This window comes from Polyodon spathula, chromosome 12 (assembly GCF_017654505.1).
Source record: "Polyodon spathula isolate WHYD16114869_AA chromosome 12, ASM1765450v1, whole genome shotgun sequence".
Lineage (NCBI taxonomy): Eukaryota > Metazoa > Chordata > Actinopteri > Acipenseriformes > Polyodontidae > Polyodon > Polyodon spathula.
In genome coordinates this window covers 14,185,212-14,208,034 of record NC_054545.1, presented here as the reverse complement: position 1 = coordinate 14,208,034, position 22,823 = coordinate 14,185,212, and the positions used below count along the sequence as shown (strand labels likewise).

The window sequence follows — 22,823 nt, the reverse complement described above, 5'->3', positions numbered from 1 at the left end:
CATAATGAATGAATTATTTATTGAGATAAGACATTTCAATACACAGGGGCTGGACAAAAACAATTTAAACAAGATGTAGCGACACTGTCAATGGAAATTGTCTCTGAACGGTCTCTATTCGGAGGACGTAATTTTCGCTGTGTTGCTCATTTTTGGAACTTATTTCCAGCTTTCGTTAGAGAATCCACAACAGTAGCCAAATTTAAAAATACCCTTAAGACATTATTATTCTTGTATTTTCTTAACTCTTTGACTCTACTGCAGTCTGCACCATTTATTACAATATACTGTACTTTTATGATGATCGGTTTTATCGCTATATTGACCTATTTTATTGTATTTTGCTTTATGTATTTATATATATTTTTTACTGATTAATTTTAAAGTGTTTTGTAATGTTGATTTGTGCTTGATCATTTTGCTTTGTACAGCGCCTTGAGGGGTGCTATAATAAATTAAAGTTATTATTATTATTACAGCAGAAATAAAACTATTACTATTATTATTATTACATCAATATGGCAACATGTGTCATTGCCAGCAACACATTGAGCGTGCAAGGATTACAGTATATAGCTCTGCAGATATGAAGTTGCTACCACAAATGGTTCCTGAGATACAAGGATTTGACTTTGCGGTGACAAAAGCTTTATGAAATAACTGACAAGAAGGGAACCTTAAAATGACAATAGGCTCAATAATACACGACTTAAAAAAGAGAACACCGCACCTTCTCAAACACAAAGGGCTCTTCATTCCACACAGGGTTGATGGAGTTGTGTGCCGCAGACCACTTTGTCTTGTATTTGCGTTTCGGGTCACCGGGCAGACCCATCACCTCCACCTCAACTCCCGTCTTAATATTTTTGTCAGACAGGAACTGGCCAGAATATATCTGGTGGGGGGTGGGGCACAAATGGAGCATTTACAAATACAAGGGATTTATTAACTCTAAGCACTGACAGACAGAAGACAGCACTGTCTGCTTTGTTCTGAGTAAGCCCAACAGCTTTCTGATGATAATTATAACCTCCTAATAGTGCAGTTACGTAGCAACATAACTGATTCCAGGGAACAATAGTGGGTTATATCACCGCACCTGTAAACAACAACAACACAAACAAAAAAGTATGCTTTCTAAAGCCAAGCAGTGAAGGTTAAAGTGTAAAAACATTTTTTTAATCTGTTTTTTATTTTTATCCTGGTTCTTCGCCTGGTCACACATTGAGAAAATGTACCTGGGGCGAGATACTTGCCTTGACGGAGACAGTGTTTGACACAATGACATCGATTCTGTCAGCAGAGTAAGGGTCAAATGTCTTGTCAGCTCGACGCAAAAAATCATGTTTAAGGAGCCAGCCAGTTCTGCCGTTGTACTCGAACATGGCCATATTCAGCTGCATTGGAAAATCTGGTAAAGAAATTGCATGGCAATCAAATCGCATTACTAGATATAAGGTGTTATACTTCTGATAATACTGTAAAACCATAAAAAGACAACAAGCCTTTAAAATCACACAGAGAGCTTGTATTTCTTTAGCTACACTGGCCTCTAGTGGCCAATTTCTATGCTCTGTTCCAATGGCAAACGATGCATTTTTGTTCGTTTCATACACGCTACATTTCTACATAAGTTAGAAGCGGGGACAGCTAGAGTATGAGGTGCTAAAGGTGATGTGCATGTTTGAAAAAACATTCTAAATAAAACTTTATATATTGTTATACTTTTCTCTCTTTTTTTGGATCTGATCTGTGCTGCCTTTGTAGAAAACATTAAAACACTGTCCTAGCTACTGTACGATTCTACGCGAACAAGTGTCAGTGACATTATGTAACAGTATAAACACAAAGTGTACGTTTTAAATGTGCAATAGGTGACTACATCAACTTTTGCCCTGCAATTCCCATGTAAAGCTGGCCAGTGAGAATGAGAAGTGCTGACTCACCCATGGTCTGGTAGTTCAGCGCCACCATCTGGCACCCGGCATTCCAGAACAGCTGAGGGTTGTAGTTGGAGGAGTCCATCCGGGTCCCTTTGGGGTAGATTCGACTCATCTGCCTCTTGTTATAACTTATTCATTACTTTGTATAGAAACTTTATAACACCAATCAACAGACTCTTTAAAATTACATTTTCATGTTATCTTGGTTGACAATGTACAGAGCAAGGGAAAAAATGTGGGGAAAAAATATATGTCATGCACATAAATTAATTTTTCTTGTGTGCACCCAATACATATTTTTTTTTCCCCCCACGGTATTTCCTGGGCTCTGTAACAATGGAATGCTGTATGTTAAAAATGTTTTAAGTTTATAATGACTGTTGAATAGGCTAAACGTGAGATTAACTTTTGTAAACTGATGCAACACAAGAGATCTACATACATATATAGTCAACATCTGTTTCATCATAAAAACAAAAAACTAGACCATTTGGCAGCAAAGTCTATTTAGTAGGTAGGAATGGCACAATGTATTTCAAAAGGATACTTCACAAACTCCACAGCAGACTTTGTGGCCAACTCTCCCCCTTTAGTCTCCACAAAAGAGGTGACCGCATAGCTGCGATTCTTTTCTGAGGTTAAAGAGATAGTTGGAAAAAAAGATTAGCAGGCTCCATCAATGGTTTCATATCACATACATTAACAGTAATACAATACACTTTACACTGATGCTAGCATGGGAAAATAACTTCTGACAATTATAGTTTTAAAAACATTTTGGACTTTGGCTGCTTGAAACTTATGTTGCCGTTTAAAGTGTCATGGTTCTGAAGATCTGTTGGCTTCAGAGTGCATCTACCATAAGCAAATTACCGCTGTACTGGGAACCTGGCAATCAATAAGACTTATGAACAATTTAAACATAAATCAGCACCTTTAATCATAACTCACAACTACAAAGCTTCAGTGTCCCAGAATCAGATTTGTACTAATGTATAATTCATTGGTGTCTATTTACTACATTCTTCCATAGTTTGGACCTTGTACATCCAGTTTGCTTACATTTCCCATGATTTGATACTAAAAATCTTGTGAGACAAATACAAATGTATCTGCTGACTTGACATCTTCAAGCTCAGTTACAGCTCAGCAGGCACAATATAAACAACAGCCTACAAGAATAACATGCAACACACCAGGAAGAAACATGTAATAGCAAAAGTTACCATGCTAGTCTTAAAAGCAGACTTACTTTTTGCATTCTCGAAAGAAATAAACTTGTTTGGCTGGATGTAGTTCACCAAAGAAGACATTGCCTCGACGGCTTTTACTTCTTGGCCCGCTGTACCCTGATAGGTAAAAGCAAACCCCATGAACACTTCAAGACGTTAGCAACCATGATCGCTTTTGAAAGCTATTTTGGAATGCTGACAAAAAAGGTTAAAACAATTTTATTTTTTATTTTTTTGCTACACTGTAGCATTCACTGATGGACAAGTATTATAGAAAAATAATGTACACCCAACCGCGCATAATAAGGCAGAGTAGAATTATAGCCTTATTTGTACAGTTTTGGTGTATATTATTTGTTATTATACATGGCGGCTTGTTCACCATCTATTATAAAACAATGAGGCACAATTGTATGCACTGGAATCTGAAGGATTAAAATCAAAACTGAAAAGAGGTCTGTGGGGTGAGTGTGTTGATTTGTGTTGCACTCTACAGCACCTCATCGGAGTTCTTCATCGTCTCCTCATCGTGGTCATGATCGTCGTGGTCGTCATGTTCATCATGATGATCATGATGATCTGCCTCTGACAGAGAGAAGCAACAGTTACAGGGATATACAGAAACAAACACACCACTAGACATGCCTGTTGTCTTACATTATATCAGAATCTCTTTGACATTTGACTTTGATTAGGATTCCGATTTTATTTAAAATCCTGATTTTAAATATATTTACTGTGTCTGACAAGTGTAATTTCTCTACATTCACAGACTGGAAGCAACATTTTTTATTTAAAGAAATCAAGGAAATGTGGGCTGAGTATCTTTTCTGTGAAACATACCATGGCCATGATGCGGGTCTGTGCTGCTGTTGAGTTCATCTGTACTGGCATGGTGGGTTGGGTGGGTGGTGTGTGGATGGGCACCGTCCCCTGTTGGTGGTTTCTTAGCTGCCTCTTGAGCATTCTTGTTAGGCGACTGATTTTTTTTGTTTTTGATGAGGATTTTCCCCATTAATTCTGCAGGAGATGGTACGGGATGCCCTGGTTTCAGCTGTCATGTACAATTAGACATACACACACACACACACACACACACACACACACACACACACACACACACACAAACAAGAACAAAAAAGTAATTCGTTGTGAGAGTCTGTTTTTGATTGGAGAGGAATTATTTTTTAAAGTGAGCTTTAACAATGTGAAACAAAAGAAACTTTGAAACACACAGTATTATCTTGTGAAATGGAACCACATGACTATAACTCATGACTGCATTCCATTAGTGCCTAAACGTTCTACTCACCGGGTATTTTTCCAGTGGATCTGTAAGCAAGGCATCTCCAAATATTGTCCTGCAGTACTCTGCCATCTTTTCTTGCTGTTTGGCACTAATGAAGAAAAACAGAAACAATACAAGACGAAAACATATATTTATATGTATTAAGTGAGGAGATAAAGAGAACATACAATGGTATGTTATTCTACCACTGGTATAGACTGGGGTTGGCTATATATTTTCTGTTTCCCAAATGATACTTATAGTGAACTCTGAGCCAGTGGGACCAGATTCAGGTCAGATTGATGATTTATTTAAAGTATTGGTTGTAAATCTGTACTATAATAAAAATGTCTAGTCTTTGTCTTATGCATCTCATACATTATAATGTAAAAGATTCCATAATAAAATGTGACTAAAAAATACAGAGACAGCTGTGAATAAGACCAGAGAGATTCTACTTTCTCTAAAAGTTTAAAACTCAAGAAATTTGTGTTGACATTCACAAGAATGTCATATGTTCCACATGCCAGATTAAATAAATAAATAAATAAATAAAACCTTCAATAAAATAAATTATCTCACCAGTCAACATGGTTCTCAAAAGACAGGATCACAGGATATTGAGAGGTTTTGAAAGCACACTCTGCGATGGCCTCAATAACATCCTGCCAGAAAGAAGAAAAAATTATAAAAAAAACACAACAAAGTGAGCAACAGGAGAGTCTTCAGGGTATAATTTACCAAAACAAAAACGGAGCAGGAGAACCATTTTGAACCAGCAATTATATGGTTTCAGTGCAAAGCAGGAATAGCGGTGTGAAGCTGTTAGAAACAAAAACGCCTGAAACGGCTTTTCACGAGGCTCTGTCTCAAAGAAGAAAGCTCTTTACTCAAAGTACTATACTCCAAAAAAGGAACATTTCTGTATCCATTTAAGAGCTGTCATGGAAACACACGCAAAAATAAGTCCTTATGGTTTTTATGCCAATCATTTTGAATTAAAGTAAGTAAATACAACCTCCTTGACCTTCAAAGATCCCTATCATTTAACCACTGGTCATTTCTAGTACTGGATTGTATTAGTTCTTATTGTACAGTAGTTACACACTGCAGTATTGTAAGATATTTATTCTCAGAAGTCATTGCTATGTTTGGGAACTTAAGTAAAATACCATGCATATAATGAAAACAGGTCTGGTCTTAAAAAAAAAGTAAGTGTAATCTCCAAAAGTAACTATTTTAATTATTTAGGTCTGCCATTAGCTGATTAGGAATGAGAGATGTGGGGGAAAACAATAAAAAATGTACCATAGGCAAGATTCAGAGGGTTCAATTTTCTGAGCACTTCCTATAATTCCCAGGTTTTTGGTTCTGCTGTACCAATATTAATATTATTGATGTCAAGCCTGCATGAATTATTTTTGCATCTCTCTGAATGGATAGTTGATGAGGTAATTGTTCTATTTGACTGTGAGGACAGACTGCCTCTACCTTGAACAGAATCTCCGTTGTCATGGTGAACCCGTGCGTGATGATTGGCTCTTCCTCTGGTGGCTTTCCCTTCCAGCAGTCGAGCTCCAAGCAGCGGCACCCTGCGAGGAGGCACTGCCGGTACATCTCTGGGGAAGAGATTCCCGAAAACTGCCCGGCTGGAAACGAATCAAACACTAGATATCAGCTTTGTGAACAAAAACAAAATCAACTCTGGGGGCACAGAAACCAGAGGCTATCAAGGTTTATAAATCATTGCTGCTACAGTAGATTATAAATGCATGAAGTCTGATTGATAGACTAGGTTCACAAAGGTTTTGTGTCTCCTACCATTTATTTGCTTCAGTACCTGTTTTCACCTCCCCCACCTTCTGCCCAATCACGATTTCTAATTTCTTAAATGTTTTCTTTGTTTTGATAAATACATCACTACAGAACTGCCCTCTACTCCTTGTTGGTCTACATCTATCAGAGTTCCTTTCCAGAGGCCTGACACATTTACTCAGTGCTGTCCGGTACAGAATATTGAAGAACTTCTCTATAACCAGTGAGGACCAGCAAGGAAGAGAGGGTTGTTCTACATATCTTCATAAAGAAGAAAAAGTACTACCTAAGAAAAGTTTAAATTGCATAATAAGGGAAAAGTGGAAACAACACCAAAGATTTCAAATGAGACCTCAGTACCCAGGATTGTGAAGTACCTGTGAGGTAGGTGTTGTGTGAAGACTTGATGTAGTAGTGTGGTAACGGCTGATTCATGTCCTGGTGAAGAATCACCTTTTCAGGAGCAACCACGTAGTTTTCAGAGCCAGCTAAGTAAAACAACAGCCCCTCTGGGGATATCTGACCTGTAATCGAATGGCAACAGTGTGAACAGCATGATCCTTCTAATGTAACACTTAGAATAGGTTAACTTTGTAAGTGTGTTTTGTTGTGCATACTTTCTATGTGTTTGTGATTTTACAATATGCAGCAGAACATGCTTGAAATGTAGGAATGTTGGCGAGCAAAATGAAAAAATGACATAAAACACTGAAGGGCATACTCCTATGATAAAGCTACTCATTTAGAAGGGCTATCATATCTTTGTTTCCCCAAAATGGTAGAAAGAAGATGGTATAGGTCTAACTTTGCTGTTCTTTTTCTGTGCATACAGTACTGAATCACTACACCCATTCTGTCAGGAGACATGCAATACTGCCATACATATGTTTCACCACAAGAGGGTAGTCTTTCAATAGCTTTACATAAAAACATTAAAATCTGCAAACTGTTATTGGTATTATACAGGCTTTCATAGGTTTTACCATTTAATACTAACAAACGTATTATATTACTCATTATGAATGCACTGGGGAGAGTAGACTATCAGCCTTATACACCAAGTAGTTTGATACAGGCTCATCAGTGTTGTTAATTGGTTTTGAGCAAATAGTGAAATCACCGTTCTATGTTTCTAAACGATACTATGAAATGTTTTAGACCAGGGATCTGCTGAAACCCTGGTCCATGAATGTATTTATTCACCGCTGGATTATTCTAACTTGCTGTTCACTGGTCTAAACTCCACTTGGTTATGAATTCTACAGTCCGAGTCTTGACTCGTACCGGATCTACAGAGCGTATTGCAACATTCTTGAGAAGCCTTCATTGGCTACCTGTTTGGTTTAGGATTGATTTTAAGATCTTGTTGTTGACCTACAGGGTCCTTTCGGATATGTTGTCTGAATATGTTCCAACCCATTCTCTACACTCTTCTACAGCGGGGTTACTGACCATCCTGAAGGCTTGGTTCAAAACTGTGGGAGGTAAGGCCTTAAGGTACCGTGCTCCCAACCACAGACTCAGCATCTATGCCAAATTTTATTTTTTAAGGTGTTTCATGGAAGGCACTTTATAAACATTTATTGTATTCTTCTCTATCTGCAATAAACACCTAAAAATGCTAAAAACATTTTTAATAGTGTGTACATTTAAAAATGAAACTGCGTATTTAGGTACATAGATTCATAGATCCCCAGATTCTAATACCCTCAATACCGAAGGGAGAACTAGACAAATTAGCTGTTACACAGGCAAACAGGTGAATGGCCCTCAGAGCAGTATGTGTGAAAACCCAGAGCAGTGCCTCTGCTGTGAATGTGACTCACCCCTCTGCTTGTTTGCGGCCGCTGGCTCGTACTTCTCAATTAGGCTCTTGACCTGGTCTGGCTTCAGCGGGGGGAACAGAACGTCATTCAGCCGGGAGTCGCGCTGCTTTTCATTGATAAACTTGGTCAGGTTCTCCTTTGTCATGTAGGGCTTTGACTTGGCACTACTGCAATACAGTATAAAGATTACAGTAAATAGCTGCTCTTTTTAATTATTACCATTTTATTGTGCATGACAGGACCATCATAGAGCTATGTCATGAAAATAATCTGATATTGGCTAAATATAATTTTACTATGTACTCATATCATCCCCACGTCACCTTTTCACAAAGTTCAAGTAGTTATGGACCATTATTTCCAAGAGGCAAAAATAATTATCTACCAAAACAGTAGACTATACGTGCAATGTCAGGATTACAGCTAACTTTACATCTACTCTCAAGACATCAAAAACAAACCTACTAAGTGGTAAATATTTCATATATTTCTGGTCTTGGGCAAAGATTCATCAGGAATGTCCTATACTGTGTTTCAGTAAATTCTTCTGGCTTCATTGTGTCATTCTGAAAAATAAAACAGAAAATAACGTTTCAGTAGTTTGGGACGAACAGCAATCACAATATGTTTTAGTACAAATGTTTATTGTGGAGAATGCAGAGTATGTGATTTTACAGAGAAGAATGTTGTATATACACATTAATTTGGCTTCAAACCTAACATGGTTTGAGGGCTCACTGTCTGGCTGACCCCCATTGACAAAACCTAGAAATTTTTATTAAGAAAAGGTGGAGATGGAGAGGAGGTGGGTTACGATGAAATCGAAACACAAATGAGAGGTAAGTGGAGAGAGTATTTATAGTGCTAACACTCTTAATTAGCTAATGTGTAAATTGAATGATTCAATTTGGTGACGCGGAGATTGGTGTCTGACCCTCCATCTGAACTTTAGTTATGAAATTCATTTAATATTAGACCTGGGTTTCAAACACGTAACAAGTTAAGATCAATGCAAGTTTCTTATATTAGGAACAGTGAGTGTCATTTATGTGCAATATTTTAATAACGATTACTTTTTAGACACAAGTTGAAGGGCAGCGTAGTTAACTATTCCCCCAAAGGAGAAATAAAAAATAAAAAATAAACTTTTTGTAGCTTGCTTTTCTTTATAAAGCTGCAGTTACATCATTTGAAAAATATCTAATTTCTATAACATCTACAGACTGCAAAACCACTGTGTCACCTCAATGATAAATGTGCCATTCAACACTGAAATCTTTACCTTTAAAACCTCTCACTTGCCCCGGACATATCACCCAATAAACGATCTACCCACATGAAAGGCATTCCCAGACATTGGCAATCTCACCTTTCCTTTCGGGAGATGGCTAGAAGCCAAGGCAGCTTCTACCCTCTTTCTGTCAGCAGGAAACATCTTATAAATACTGAAAAATAAAGACAATAGTGCAGCACACTCAAAATCTCCTAGGTGTGCAAACCTACCAACAATCATAATATTCCAATTATCTATTAGATAGATTAGTGGCTTTTAACATTCATACTGTAGCTGGATTAATCACCCTGGCGCCCCATTTAGAATATATATATATATATATATATATATATATATATATATATATATATATATATATATATATATACAGCTCTGGAAAAAATTAAGAGACCATTGCAAAATTATCAGTTTCTCTGGTTTTACTATTTATAGGTATGTGTTTGGGTAAAATGAACATTTTTGTTTTATTCTATAAACTACTGACAACATTTCTCCCAAATTCCAAATAAAAATATTTTCATTTAGAGCATTTATTTGCAGAAAATGACAACTGGTCAAAATAACAAAAAAGATGCAGTGTTGTCAGACCTCGAATAATGCAAAGAAAATAAGTTCAGATTCATTTTTAAACAACACAATACTAATGTTTTAACTTAGAAATAGTTCAGAAATCAATATTTGGTGGAATAACCCTGATTTTCAAGTACAGCTTTCATGCGTCTTGGCATGCTCTTCACCAGTCTTTCACATTGATGTTGGGTGACTTTATGCCACTCCTGGCGCAAAAATTCAAGCAGCTCGGCTTTGTTTGATGGCGTGTGACCTTCCATCTTCCTCTTGATCACATTCCAGAGGTTTTCAATGGGGTTCAGGTCTGGAGATTGGGCTGGCAATGACAGGGTCTTGATCTGGTGGTTCTCCATCCACACCTTGATTGACCTGGCTGTGTGGCATGGAGCATTGTCCTGCTGGAAAAAACCAATCCTCAGAGTTGGGGAACATTGTCAGAGCAGAAGGAAGCAAGTTTTCTTCCAGGACAACCTTGCACCAGCAGATAACAACTTTTTTGTTATTTTGACCATTTTCTACAAATAAATGCTCTAAATGATAATATTTTTATTTGGAATTTGGGAGAAATGTTGTCTGTAGTTTATAGAATAAAACAAAAATGTTCATTTTACCCAAACACATACCTATAAATAGTAAAACCAGAGAAACTGATAATTTTGCAGTGGTCTCTTAATTTTTTCCAGAGCTGTGTTATGTATGTATATATATATATATATATATATATATATATATATATATATATATATATATATATATATATAATATATATATATATATAGCATTTATATTTATTTTGTTTCTTATATTTATCTTTGTGGCATGTCTATTATTCAAAAGCAAGAAACAAAAGTATGTGTAAAGTCTTCTCAAAGCATTGATCATTTGTGATTATTACCTGTCTACCATTCGATTAGAATATTGGTTACTGATTGCACCTCTACTTATCTACCTTCAACTAGATATCTATAAAAGACATATCTATCAGTGCGTGGGTATACAGCATGTGTATATGTATACACACATACACACACACAAGTGGCTACCAAAAGCTACTCAGTAATATTACTAGTTCTGGCAGTTTTATTGTTGCATTTTTGTATCAGTCTTATTTAAACACTGTTCAAGTACCTATTGAACTCCCTACAAGTCTGCAGCCTTCAGTTTATAGAAACAAGAAATCATAGCCACTTAGCTTTATACTTACTTTTTCACAGGTATCTTCCCATCTTTGTTTGTCTTTAGTGTGATTCGTACGTATCTTAAAACAGAGATACAGAGCGAGAGAAGAGCATACTTCTGATAAATGCCTTATCAAAAGTGCATGTCTCCATAATGTGAATTATGCACAAGTGACTAATTCAAAATCATTAGCCCAAACAGGTAGCCTACAATGTGACAGTGTGATACCACTACACACTGTGCTGAAGCGCTCTTGCTAGCAAGAAGGTTTGGCATTTACATGTGTTACTATATCAGAACATCAATTTTCAAAGGCTTTTAGGTTATTTATGTACAAGGCTAAGTTTCCCAAACTATATGAAAATATTAACGTATTAATACAGCTGTTCAAAATGTGAATACATTGAAATACTGGAGTCTAGAAATGTGTAAACAGTAACAAGAAGAGGGATTTAAAAAAAAAAAAAAAAATAGTTGCTTAAAATGGAACTTTCTAGAATCCTTTCAGTCACAAATAGGGATAGAAGACTATTGGTAGGGGCAGATAATGAGGTACAGTAGGCAGGGAATTTATGGTCAGAAAACCACTGAAACAAGACAAAAGGAAGGATTAATAGCATATCTGCTCTGGTGGGTTGGAAGTTGGTATAATTGTTTAAACACAAAACATTGAAGTTATTGCAGCATACCAGTGGTTTTGTCAGTTTCAAATCAAAGTAACTTCAGGACCAGAAAATCCCCAGGACCTGAACAAAATGAGTCCCAATTGCAGTGCACTAATCAGAAGATCCAGTTAATTTGTTTAGCTGATCTGATCAGGTTAGACTGATCATGGAAATGAACCCCTAGAGCAGTATATAGAAAGTAGAAACCAGAATTTTAGATTATTTGAATGTGTGCTGTAGAGCAAATATTCCTAGACCACATTATTTCCCCCCTGTTTTGTATAGATTGTTTGCCTTATCTCATTGTTTTTAAACTAATATTATCTGTCATATAAAAGGTAAGTGGAATGCACTGATCTACAAAATCTGTATGCTGTAACATGGTATACATTTATAGGACAATCTGCATCCTCTCATTGTGTTCTCCATAATGATTGTATAGCTTGCTCGATACAGGGTGTTTGGTATACATACTTTCAATATCCGTAGTATGTTTGTGCATTATTTTAAGATGCAAATCCAAACTACAATGCATAATATGTAGAATTTGCATGGGGAATTTCAAGAATATACTAAGAAATCAAAAATAAATTGACACGGTTTAGTATTTTAGGTTAATTGTATTATAAAGGTGCAAAGCTATTCTGTATAAAGAACAAAAAGTTTGCATGTGTATTTAACCCATATTACCCAGATCTGCGTGAAAACACTGAGAATAAGGAGACACAATCAAAGTGGACTAGTGTAGTCTCTAACTTCACAGGACTAACTTAATCCACCTAATGAGACCGCAAGGGTCTGTTTTAGTATGCTGCAATCACTTTAAACTTCATCTAGTTGACCTGATGATCCCAATGATCTCATGAACTTCTGATTTGCTACAATTAGGATTATTAATGGTACTTAGGCTAAACAAGTTGAACAAACTCACTTAACCCTTAAATGTGGTATGCTGCAATTGACAGAGCTTTTTATTCCTGGAGTTGTCTAAAAATACTGTTTACATGTGTTTTGTGAAAATGAAATACAGTATGTTGGTGGACCCCTTTTCACTATTCGTTGTTTTTAGGCACACGAAAACACTAGAAACCTCCTAGTGTACAGTAAGCAGCAATGGAGAGTAGTGTCCTGTATACTTACATCTTGTCCAGGTAGGTTTGTCTACAGGCATTGCTTGTCAGTGGGTTGTAAGCAATTGACAGTATATCATCTGCCCAATCCTATAGAAGATAAACAGCAGACAGTTACTGCTGCCAGTGCTCACAAAGACTTCACATGGAGTTGAAAATGACAGTTACTGAAACAGCAGGAAGGGTTGCTGCAAACTTGATTTAACTTGGCTTAAAAAAAACAGTCTTTAACAAAACATTCTGATAAGGAATAGTAAATAGGGCCTGTCCAATTTATTTACTTAACATTCACAAAAACACAGTTGGAAGGAACGAGACCTTAAATGAATGTGTTATGTTTTTATAATTTTGAAGCATGCAAGTATTTTATAAAGACTAGTAAGAAACTAGGAACATAAACTGAACTGCTTCTACCGAAACCCAAGTTGATTTTTGCTGGTTTAATTTTTTTTTCTCCTTATTAAAAAAACTGAGTACTGGGACTTATGTACATTGTCTCATATACGCACATACACTGTGCTGCCCCAAACACAATGACAAGAGACCACTACACCACAGCTCACCTCACTAACTCACTGTGGGTTACATCCTAGTTCCCTCAGTGTGACTCTATCTAAGTCAGTTCAGGAATCTGCATTTTGTCTGGACAGTGTGGGATAATCCTAATGAGACATGCACCCACTTTTAAGTAACACCAGCGGCCATTGACAGCTGTGACCCATACAAACCCCATGTACAGCATAGTCACACTGACACTTTTTCAGTATTATAAAGAATACTAATATAAAGAACCATAAGCAGTCTTCGAAAATGGATCTAAAATATAATATTTGAGTTCATTTTAGAAGTCTGCTTGTGGTTCCCTATTGTAAGTGATTGTACTTTGGATCTCAGTAGGCACTTCAAGTAATGTAGGCTCGGTGCGTGTGATAGTAGTACCCCAAGAACCCATTTTAAATCAATACCACCCCTAAAGGCTGTCCTTGTATCTCTGGGTGTGCTTGGAAACCTTCATATCCACAGTATCAGTGACCCAGGTAATATTGAAAACCATGTCTTACCTTGCAAACATTTTCCTTGGAAGCAAAAAAGTTGTGAAAGGTCAGGTTCACCATGTCGGGTCCTGATACTATAGTCAGTGTTTTTGTTAAGTAGTGGCTTTCTGGAAAATCCAAGTTGAACACATTACGAACCTTTGGAACCTATAGGGGGAAAATACACTTATTTACAGAATACAGTCCATATCAGCGTAGCAACCCTTGCACTACTGCATGTTGATGGCCAATGAAGATTATTATAAATGATATACAAGTCAATTAATTATATTTAGTATTGATGTCATTTTGTATTTTTGGATACTGAAAGTTGCTTAACAATGGCATTGATATGAAAAACTGGTATATGGTCAAAATGAGTACATTTCAGACGTGATTTTTTTTTTAGTTTGAAACTGCACTATATAGTCAAGGTATTGGGTCTAATCAAAGATTGCATTTTCATGTTTTCTTGTGGGCTATTGCTCAATGTTATCCCCTGTCCTTTGAGGTCTGTGGGACACTTTTACCCATATATTTTTTTTTCAAGGGGTTACAGGGGGTTACGTAAATTGGTTTTGATGACGTTTTTTTCTTTTTTTATTTCTTTGAAAATTACAATACACTTCTAACTCAGTTTCACCTACTGCAAACTGTGAAATTGGCTTTTATTGAAATACCTTTAAAAGTTATATTTGAAAAGGTTGGAACATCATGTTTGAAAGAAATTGTTGATTATCAGCTTTTTCGGTCATTCTATAAAGTTTACAGTACCATAGTGAGAGTATAGCAAAGTGTAATAAAGCATAGGTAAAGAATCTTGAGGTATGGTAAAGCATATTAATAAACATGGCAAATCAGGGGAAACTATGTTAACCATGGGAAAAACATGGGAAAACTGTAAAAAAATACCATGCAAAAATATTGGAGTAAATTCTAATAAGGGATAGTTAAACACCCTACAAAACATGACTATGTCTCTATGTATACATTGAAAACCCAATACAATTTGAAAAAGATAGGCCCTCTTTTTTCATTTGTTTATTTTTTTGCTTTGCTCCCTTGAGCTACAGACGTAGTTCCCCTTTTTTTCATCGTTCCATTGTTTTGCTCCTATTTGCTGTTGCAGGTAGTAGGAGGAGCTTTCCTATTTAACTCGCAGAGTGAAAAGAAGGATCACTAGATGTGGGATTCAAGGATGTAGTTACATAATAGTGGAAGCACTGAAGTGCACAGAAGAGAAGAGGTAGTAAATAGCCAATGAAATAAATTTTATCAAATGTTAGTATTAAATTGAACAGATTTGAATAAGTAAATAGTAGCCTTAATGATTCAATAGCAGCGACAACAATAAATGGAAATCTGTGTCAGCAGCAAATGCAGGGATACCACAGTTGTGGTTGCAGTCGATTTGCACTTAAGGTCATGAACCTCCATGTTCTTCTCAAAGGGATCAGATTGTTGAGGATATTTTTTTTTTTTTTTTAATTGTTAGTGCTTCTGATTTGCATAATGCCTTGGCAAGGAAACAAGGCAAATCACAAACCATATGCAAAAAAACCAACTGGAGCATGCTGGGAGAGACTTTAACTTCTCAATAGAGCAACAATACTTAAGAACATGTGGACTGCAAAGGGATGCTTATGGGCTGGTTTCAGGTAGTTTACCATTGTAAGTTTGCAAGGTAATTTTGCAGTTTTCCCCCCATGGTTATGCAATGCTTCCACCATACCTCTTTTTGTTTTACAATGCTTTCCTTATGGTAACTAAATGATCACTGAATTGGGACATATAAGTGTCTATGCATTGCTATTATAAGTGAATGCATCGTGTGTAGGGGGTCACTTATTGTTTAAGAGAAGTCAGGCCATATTTTCAAAGCAATTACTCCAGTCTTTAGCTCCAGTCTTTAAAAGAGGTAAAACACCTGTTAATTTGTATAAAACTTGAACCAAACTACTAAGTAATTTAATCCAAGTTCTCTTAAGCATTCTCAATGTGTTTAGTTTCACATTCTGTAACACTAGCATTATTTATTCTACTTTAAAAATATAGGAGTTGATAAAACAATGGAGGAAAAAACACATTGCATTATAAAAGGTGTAATACTTAATACTAGATAATTAGCCTATATGACACTGACAAATCCCTGTACTTTACTATAGAGCTATAAAAGAAATAGCACAGGTGCTGGTTCATTACAGTGACAATTATGACAAAGATGCCAATAATCTCTGACCATGTGAAATGTAATGTCTTACGCTTGTTTAACACAATAGAATCCTTAACTTAAATGCTCTACATGCACAGGACATATGAAACCAAGCTGGGGAAAAGCCTGTCACCAACATCAGTGTTTCTGGGGTCACAGAACAGCTTTTGCCATTAGAAAAATGTCTCTATCACCCCCAACCTCTTCTCCAATTTAGATCTGGGGTTCAGATTTTTTTTTTCTGAGCATTTTACAATGCAAAGGAATTCCCCTGGATTGCATTGACCCTCTCATTTTAAGGGGTATTTTCCCAATGCAGTAAAATGCTCTAATAAAATCAAATTGTGGCTTATCCCAGTGGGGCAGTGGTTGATCAAATCAAAACCAGAGCCAACCAGACAGAGAAGAGATTGATAGGTGGTTCACCAAGCAAACTTTACTCATAGCACAGACATCAGAAACGAGCATTCCAGAAGGAAACATTGGCTACTGCAACCAAAATTGTACTGATTTTCACTATGCAATGCAAAATTTCAAAAGGATTAAAACAATATGTGTTTTATTTGAAAATATATAAAGGGGGGTATCTTTTTTAGTTATAGTTTAGTTATAGCTACAACAAACGACTGCAGTCTCAATAAAAACAGGAATGACTTACCTTGGGAAGTTTTGCATATTTCCCTGCTCTTGTGTCTCGTATGCTTGAAATTTCTAGAAATTCCATGTCCTACAGAGCGCAAAAAAAAAAAAATATATATATATATATATACACACACACACACACACAACTTTAAACAGAAAATACACAATTTAAGACAATCTACAGGTATGCACGTGTGTACCACACAAGAGAGGCGCATCACAATAGTTGCGGTGCACTTGAATTGAGTTTACAAACTTGTCTAATGCAAGCCTCAAAGTGTAATTTCTGATTGAAAGTCAGCATCAAGATTGTGAACTTTAATCCTTGCATACATAGGTTTTCAGGAAGAAGCATGCCCTCAGTAATCCCGGGTTCGGTTTTGAGAAACATGTCATCAGAAATTTTTATGAAAAACGGCAACTTCATATAGTTGCTAAAATTAACAGCCAACCTTTTATATTGGTGAAACATTTTGTCCTCACATACATACTGAAGCCGGCTATCACCTGCATTGACGAGAAGGCCAGCTCCATGACCAAAAGACAGCACATAAATGATTGGATTCAGTGTTTCAAGACACATAAGATTACCTGGGACTATCAGCGTTTATTAAAAACACATTAAAACTGGTGAAAAGTAGTGAAAATAATGAATTTTTCAGTTTCCCATATGAATATTGGAATAATATACGATCAGAAAAGCAGTTCATCATGGGCCAAATTCTGGGTGAAAATTAGTAAATATTGACCACTAGCTTCTGTAAATCATTTTTCATTAGAAATCTGTCAAAACTGAGAATATAGAGCCTTATTTGCCTCTCATTATTGCAAATGGGAGTGGATATCACAGTGAAATCAGCTGCCCCCACTGTTTGTTTAAATACAAAAGCACCTGCAGGTGTGTCACCACAAGACTGTGGCACCTGTGGTGTGCAGATTCTTTGGGTTGTTTTATGTTATTTGTACACACTATTGACAATGCAGTCATGGATTTATGCAGGTTGTGAAAAAGCTGTAATAACACTGTATAGATGTTGGTGATGCGTGCATTGTAAAGACTGTCTGTAATCCGTGTAAAACCAAACAATGTACACATTGTCTAGATGAAGACATTTCTGAGTCAACATAAACTGCATCTTTTTCATAGATATGGTATTTATAATGCATTTTCATTGCCCGCATGCAGTACCTTACACCTTTCTATATTAAATGTCATTTGCCAAGGGGGGCTCCCGAGTGCCGCACCCAGCAAAAGCACTCCATGTGGATGTGCCTGGGGATTGCAGGTTCGAGTCTAGACTATGTCACAGACAACCATGACCAGGAGTTCCTAGGGGGCAACACACAATTGGCCAAGTGCTGCCCAGGTAGGGAGGGCTTAGGTTGGCAGGGGAATCCACAGCTCACCAATCAATCACCACTCGCCAATAGGGCGCCTGTGACTTTGCAGTGGCGCCTCCAGATCTGTGTTGTCCTCCGGCACTATAGGTCTGGTGGCCTCGCTGTGGATCCGCAGTGCGAAAAATGATGGATTGGCAGGAGCACATTTCAAAGGATGCGAATCAGCAGGGGGGCTGCGAGCGGTGAGCCAAGGATACAGATAATAATTGGGGCGAAAACTGGGGTAAAAAATTGGAGACAACTAAATTTATTTAAAAAAATAAAAATAAAATAAAATAAAAAGTATTTGCCCGTGTCTGCCCAGTTCTGATTATTTTATATATATATATATATATATATATATATATATATATATATATATATATATATATATATATATTTATTTGTCGTGGTGCGACACATTCCCTTGTCGCATCACCTCCACTGTGTAGAGGCCTTTACTCTAAAAAAAGTGTAAATACTGTAAAGCATTAGGATATGCATTGCCTGGTCTCTTTATTGTGTGCATTTCTCTCCTATTGGATTTGGTGGGGTTGAGGCCTTTATTGACCATTTTAACCCACATAACCCCCTGACTGACTACATATCTTGGTATTGTTAAATAGAGCAACATATTTATATTATATATCAGTTATTATTAATAGGCAAATGTCTAACTCACAAGGTCATCTTACAAGGGAATATGTACTCCAAAATATAATCAATTTTTGAGTAATGCAGATGGGAGTGGACTTAAAGAGCATTAATGCCCCTCCCCTAGTCATTACTGCTTTCAAAGAAAATACTTTTGTGAAATACTAATGAATTCATTTATATTTAACAATAATTTAGCATAAAGCATTTGTAAAAAATATAATTACTATAACAGTTCTGTCATTACCGAAACAAAATAAGTTGTCATGGTAATGACAATTTTAAAATTTTTTATGAATTTATAAAAATCTGAGGCCTGCACATTCGGACCTTGCCTAACTTTGAATCATTAAATAATAAACCTAATCAATGATTTTCAGACACCTGAAGTGATTTTTTTTAAATAAATGTTTGAAACTGATCTACTCACCATGTGGACATGTTGGAAATGATACAATCTCTTTTCGTCATCACATGCTCAAAGGGGTGGCCTAAGGCATATTTTCATTTGGTGGCAATACACTGTCTGTTACGCTAATGACATTGAAAACTGGGGACAGGTTTTCAATGGCTTTTTATTCAAAAATAGAACAACTATTTTAAAATACTAGTTCAACATTTACTATGATACAACATTCCATTTAAAAAAATGTTTTAGAATGATTCCATAAAATACATTTGTTTTGATGAGAAAGTATGAGCTGGGGACATTGAACTTTTATTAAAAAAAACACCCTTAAATGTTAACATTGCATAAAAATAATTATGCACATTTGCTAAATGTCAGTGAAAACAGTGAAACACATATATGTATATTGCATCTGACAACTTTTTTTTTTTTTTTTTTTTTTTTTTTTTTAATATTTAAATATACTTTGCTTTGAGGAGGGGACTCAGTTTGTCCCATTTCTGTAGAATGACCCAGTTATAGATGTTTTCTCATTTTGAAAAAATGAGACTAGATATAATTTCCACTTTCCACTAAATTTACCTGAAGCATAGGAGAAAGCTGAAGCAAAGGAAAATCTGGTAATCGTTGCAGCTGACTATGAATATTTATACATCTAAAGCTCACAGGTACTTTGTCATTGAAGGATTTCTGTGATTGTGCTGCACCTCTACTTAAAAACAGATCAGGAAATGATAAAACGGACACATATTTTGCATCAAAACATGAACAGAAGTATAAAGGTGCTTTTAAGTAAAAATGTTTTCCCAAATTGATCTGCTGGTTACGGCCCATCTTCAATAAAAAACATTGCCTTGTATGCACCCCTTATAAAGATTTATCAAGGTAAATATCTATCTATCTATCTCTATCTATCTATCTATCTATCTATCTATCTATCTATATATATATATATAATATATATATATATATATATATATATATATATATATATAATATATAGAATGATATAGATAGATAAATATATATCTACTATATATATATATAGATATCTATTTAGGGATACCAAGATATGCATTGAGAAAATGTCTGAGTGGAGTCAAACAGGTAGCAGCTGCCCTATACTGAAGTACCAAAAACCAGAAGAGGCGTCCAGATACTTTTTGAAGCCTCTGTATGTCTCTACAGTATCCCTGCCTCCACTATATTCCTGTGGCCAGGTTTATGTATCCCTGAAGAAGGTGCTGTTTCTGTCATTGTCGTGTTTTTACTGTTCCTACTCATTAGCAAATTATTTACAAATAACAATGCACCTACGTGATTTTGGTGGGTCCAGTACACGTAGTAGCCCTTTGGGTCCAATTTTAGAGTCACTGGGGATGTAACCGCTGTGTCCTGGAAAGCAAAAACAACTATTATTCATGAAACAATGTATCCTAATGAGTATTTAGTTTATGTTCATAGCAATTTATCATAATGATTCAGAATATGTTTAGCCGTCCCTCTTGGCAGTACTCTAGGAACAAAAACATATTTCAATTCAGGCCTAAATTAGATTTGTCCTGCGTTCTGGTGCAATTATATCTCATTACTTTATTAGAACCAGTTTATCACTCCTCTCCTGTGTGATGGACTGATCCAGCAGCACATTGTGCCTACTGTAGCTGGGGAGTAGCCAGACTGAAAAAGTTATGAGCCATTCATGAATCATGAGTCTGTGAGGTCCATGAGTACGGTTACGTATTACTGTACATGGTTCAAGATGATTGTCCACAAAACAGTGTGCCATAATCCTGCAGGCTAATGCTTTTTGAAAGAATAGTTCTGAGTGCATACAGGTATGTTTTTACACATACGCATCTTCTGTGTAAACACCCAGATCAAGAAATAGATAGGTAAATGGTAACACTATAAAACATGCCCTTATATTCCAGTATCTACTGTAAGAAACAAACCAGACATTCTTATCATCTAGGTCTCATTCAGGTTATGCATACTCAAACTTATTAACTGAAACAAGACAGACATGCATTGAAACAATGAGTTCTGGCAGTAAAGTGTGCACATTTATTACAATGGTGACCCAAAGTTTGTTATACTCACATCATCCCACTTGGTAAACCTGGCCCCTTTGATCAGGTACTCTTTTACTACAGGAGGCTTAAAGACAGGGTTAGTGTTTTCCATTCTGAGAAGGGGTTTACCTCATTACAACCACAGAACTCTTTACCAACTGAATCAGAAAGCAGACAGCACAGTTTATACCAGTCCAGAGATGACTGTAATATTACTTGCAAATGAGCATGGAGGTAGTCCTATTTCAAAGCAATGGTAAAGGCAGATTACGTTTGTACCATTTTTACCATGTATAAGTTAGGACGAAGACCCACAATATCCAGTAATCAAGGAATAAATACAGATGAATGACGTTGTATAGTATAGTGCTATAATTGACAGAAGGCAGAATACAGAACCAAGTGGCAATGAGTCTCATTACTTCTGTCTGAGGGCACTAGTAAACTTGAAGGGGACTTTCCAGGCTTTACTGTTAGAACAAGATGGAAGACTAAGCACTGAATCTGTCTGTGTCTGATAATGGACATCAAATGGATTAAGTCACAAGTAAAAACTATTTTTTTCCCCACTTTCAGGTCCATTATGATCAAGTAAATTGAGCTCGAGTTGGCTATAGTTATAGAAAGTGCATAGTAAGCAATATAAACACACAAATTATGTTATATAGGATGCCTATGCAGTCCGGCATTGTTGTGCCTACCTGCTGTGCACCAAGCTCAACACGGTTGCAGAATTCTACATTTGCTTCTGAATACCTCCAGTGTTTTTTCTCAAACACATGCTCCTTTGAGAAAGATATGTACAACATATCAAAACATTGGGCAGCTGGCTCTTTAAGCTTATATATAAATCATAAATTATAAATTGCATTTCCTCTCTGCCAAAGGATCACCAACAACAGATTGGTCGATAGAGCAGTTGTTTGCCTGTACTTCAAACAGAGCTGGAGCTTTACTTTTTAAAAGGGACTAAAACTTCTGACCCTCTGCTATCTAGATCAATATCACTGTTGCCTGTGTGGGCACAATGTTTGGAGAGGGTGGTGTCAGTCCAGATTACAGCTTTTATTGACTAGGATGGTCTCTGGACCCCAGCTCAGTTAGGTTTTTTGATTTTTTTTAACGTTAAGACAGTGGTTTGATACTCTGTACAAAACTGTATCCTGTGGGGGGGAAAAAAAAAAAAAAATTATGTGAGTACACATCTGTATTCTGTTATTTTCTCAATAAAGTTCCGTTACTTGTGTTTTCCAGTAAAAATTTACATTTCCTTGCCACATATCCATTTTACCTGAAGTTTACAAAACAGTCAATCATATATGCCATTCCCTTTGCTCCTGGGATGCTTTGTTTTTGTTCACACCCATTTCTCGTATAGTATAACCCTAAAAAGCAGCAGCAACATGCATAGCAACCATCTGTGTTATACGAAGCTTTACAGTCTTCTAACTCCAACTTACAGCATGAGGGTCGTG

The 22,823-nt window shown here is 36.4% G+C and overlaps 1 protein-coding gene across 1 annotated transcript in view; it reads right to left on the bottom strand.

Moving 5' to 3' along the window:
* The window catches only part of plcb2 (phospholipase C, beta 2), a 30,974-nt gene extending 9,514 nt beyond the window's left edge, over positions 1 to 21,460 (bottom strand). Inside the window, exons 1-20 of the mRNA XM_041265330.1 lie at positions 21,377 to 21,460; positions 20,591 to 20,668; positions 16,847 to 16,915; positions 14,004 to 14,144; positions 12,953 to 13,032; positions 11,173 to 11,226; positions 9,474 to 9,549; positions 8,570 to 8,670; positions 8,105 to 8,271; positions 6,656 to 6,802; positions 5,955 to 6,112; positions 5,046 to 5,128; positions 4,488 to 4,572; positions 4,019 to 4,229; positions 3,675 to 3,760; positions 3,196 to 3,292; positions 2,491 to 2,575; positions 1,947 to 2,071; positions 1,257 to 1,411; positions 731 to 895 (exon numbers count right to left, since the gene is read on the bottom strand). Coding sequence (XP_041121264.1) covers positions 731 to 895; positions 1,257 to 1,411; positions 1,947 to 2,071; positions 2,491 to 2,575; positions 3,196 to 3,292; positions 3,675 to 3,760; positions 4,019 to 4,229; positions 4,488 to 4,572; positions 5,046 to 5,128; positions 5,955 to 6,112; positions 6,656 to 6,802; positions 8,105 to 8,271; positions 8,570 to 8,670; positions 9,474 to 9,549; positions 11,173 to 11,226; positions 12,953 to 13,032; positions 14,004 to 14,144; positions 16,847 to 16,915; positions 20,591 to 20,668; positions 21,377 to 21,460 — 2,247 coding nt within the window. The remainder of the gene's footprint in view (positions 1 to 730; positions 896 to 1,256; positions 1,412 to 1,946; positions 2,072 to 2,490; positions 2,576 to 3,195; positions 3,293 to 3,674; positions 3,761 to 4,018; positions 4,230 to 4,487; positions 4,573 to 5,045; positions 5,129 to 5,954; positions 6,113 to 6,655; positions 6,803 to 8,104; positions 8,272 to 8,569; positions 8,671 to 9,473; positions 9,550 to 11,172; positions 11,227 to 12,952; positions 13,033 to 14,003; positions 14,145 to 16,846; positions 16,916 to 20,590; positions 20,669 to 21,376) is intronic.
* Positions 21,461 to 22,823: the final 1,363 nt, after the last annotated feature.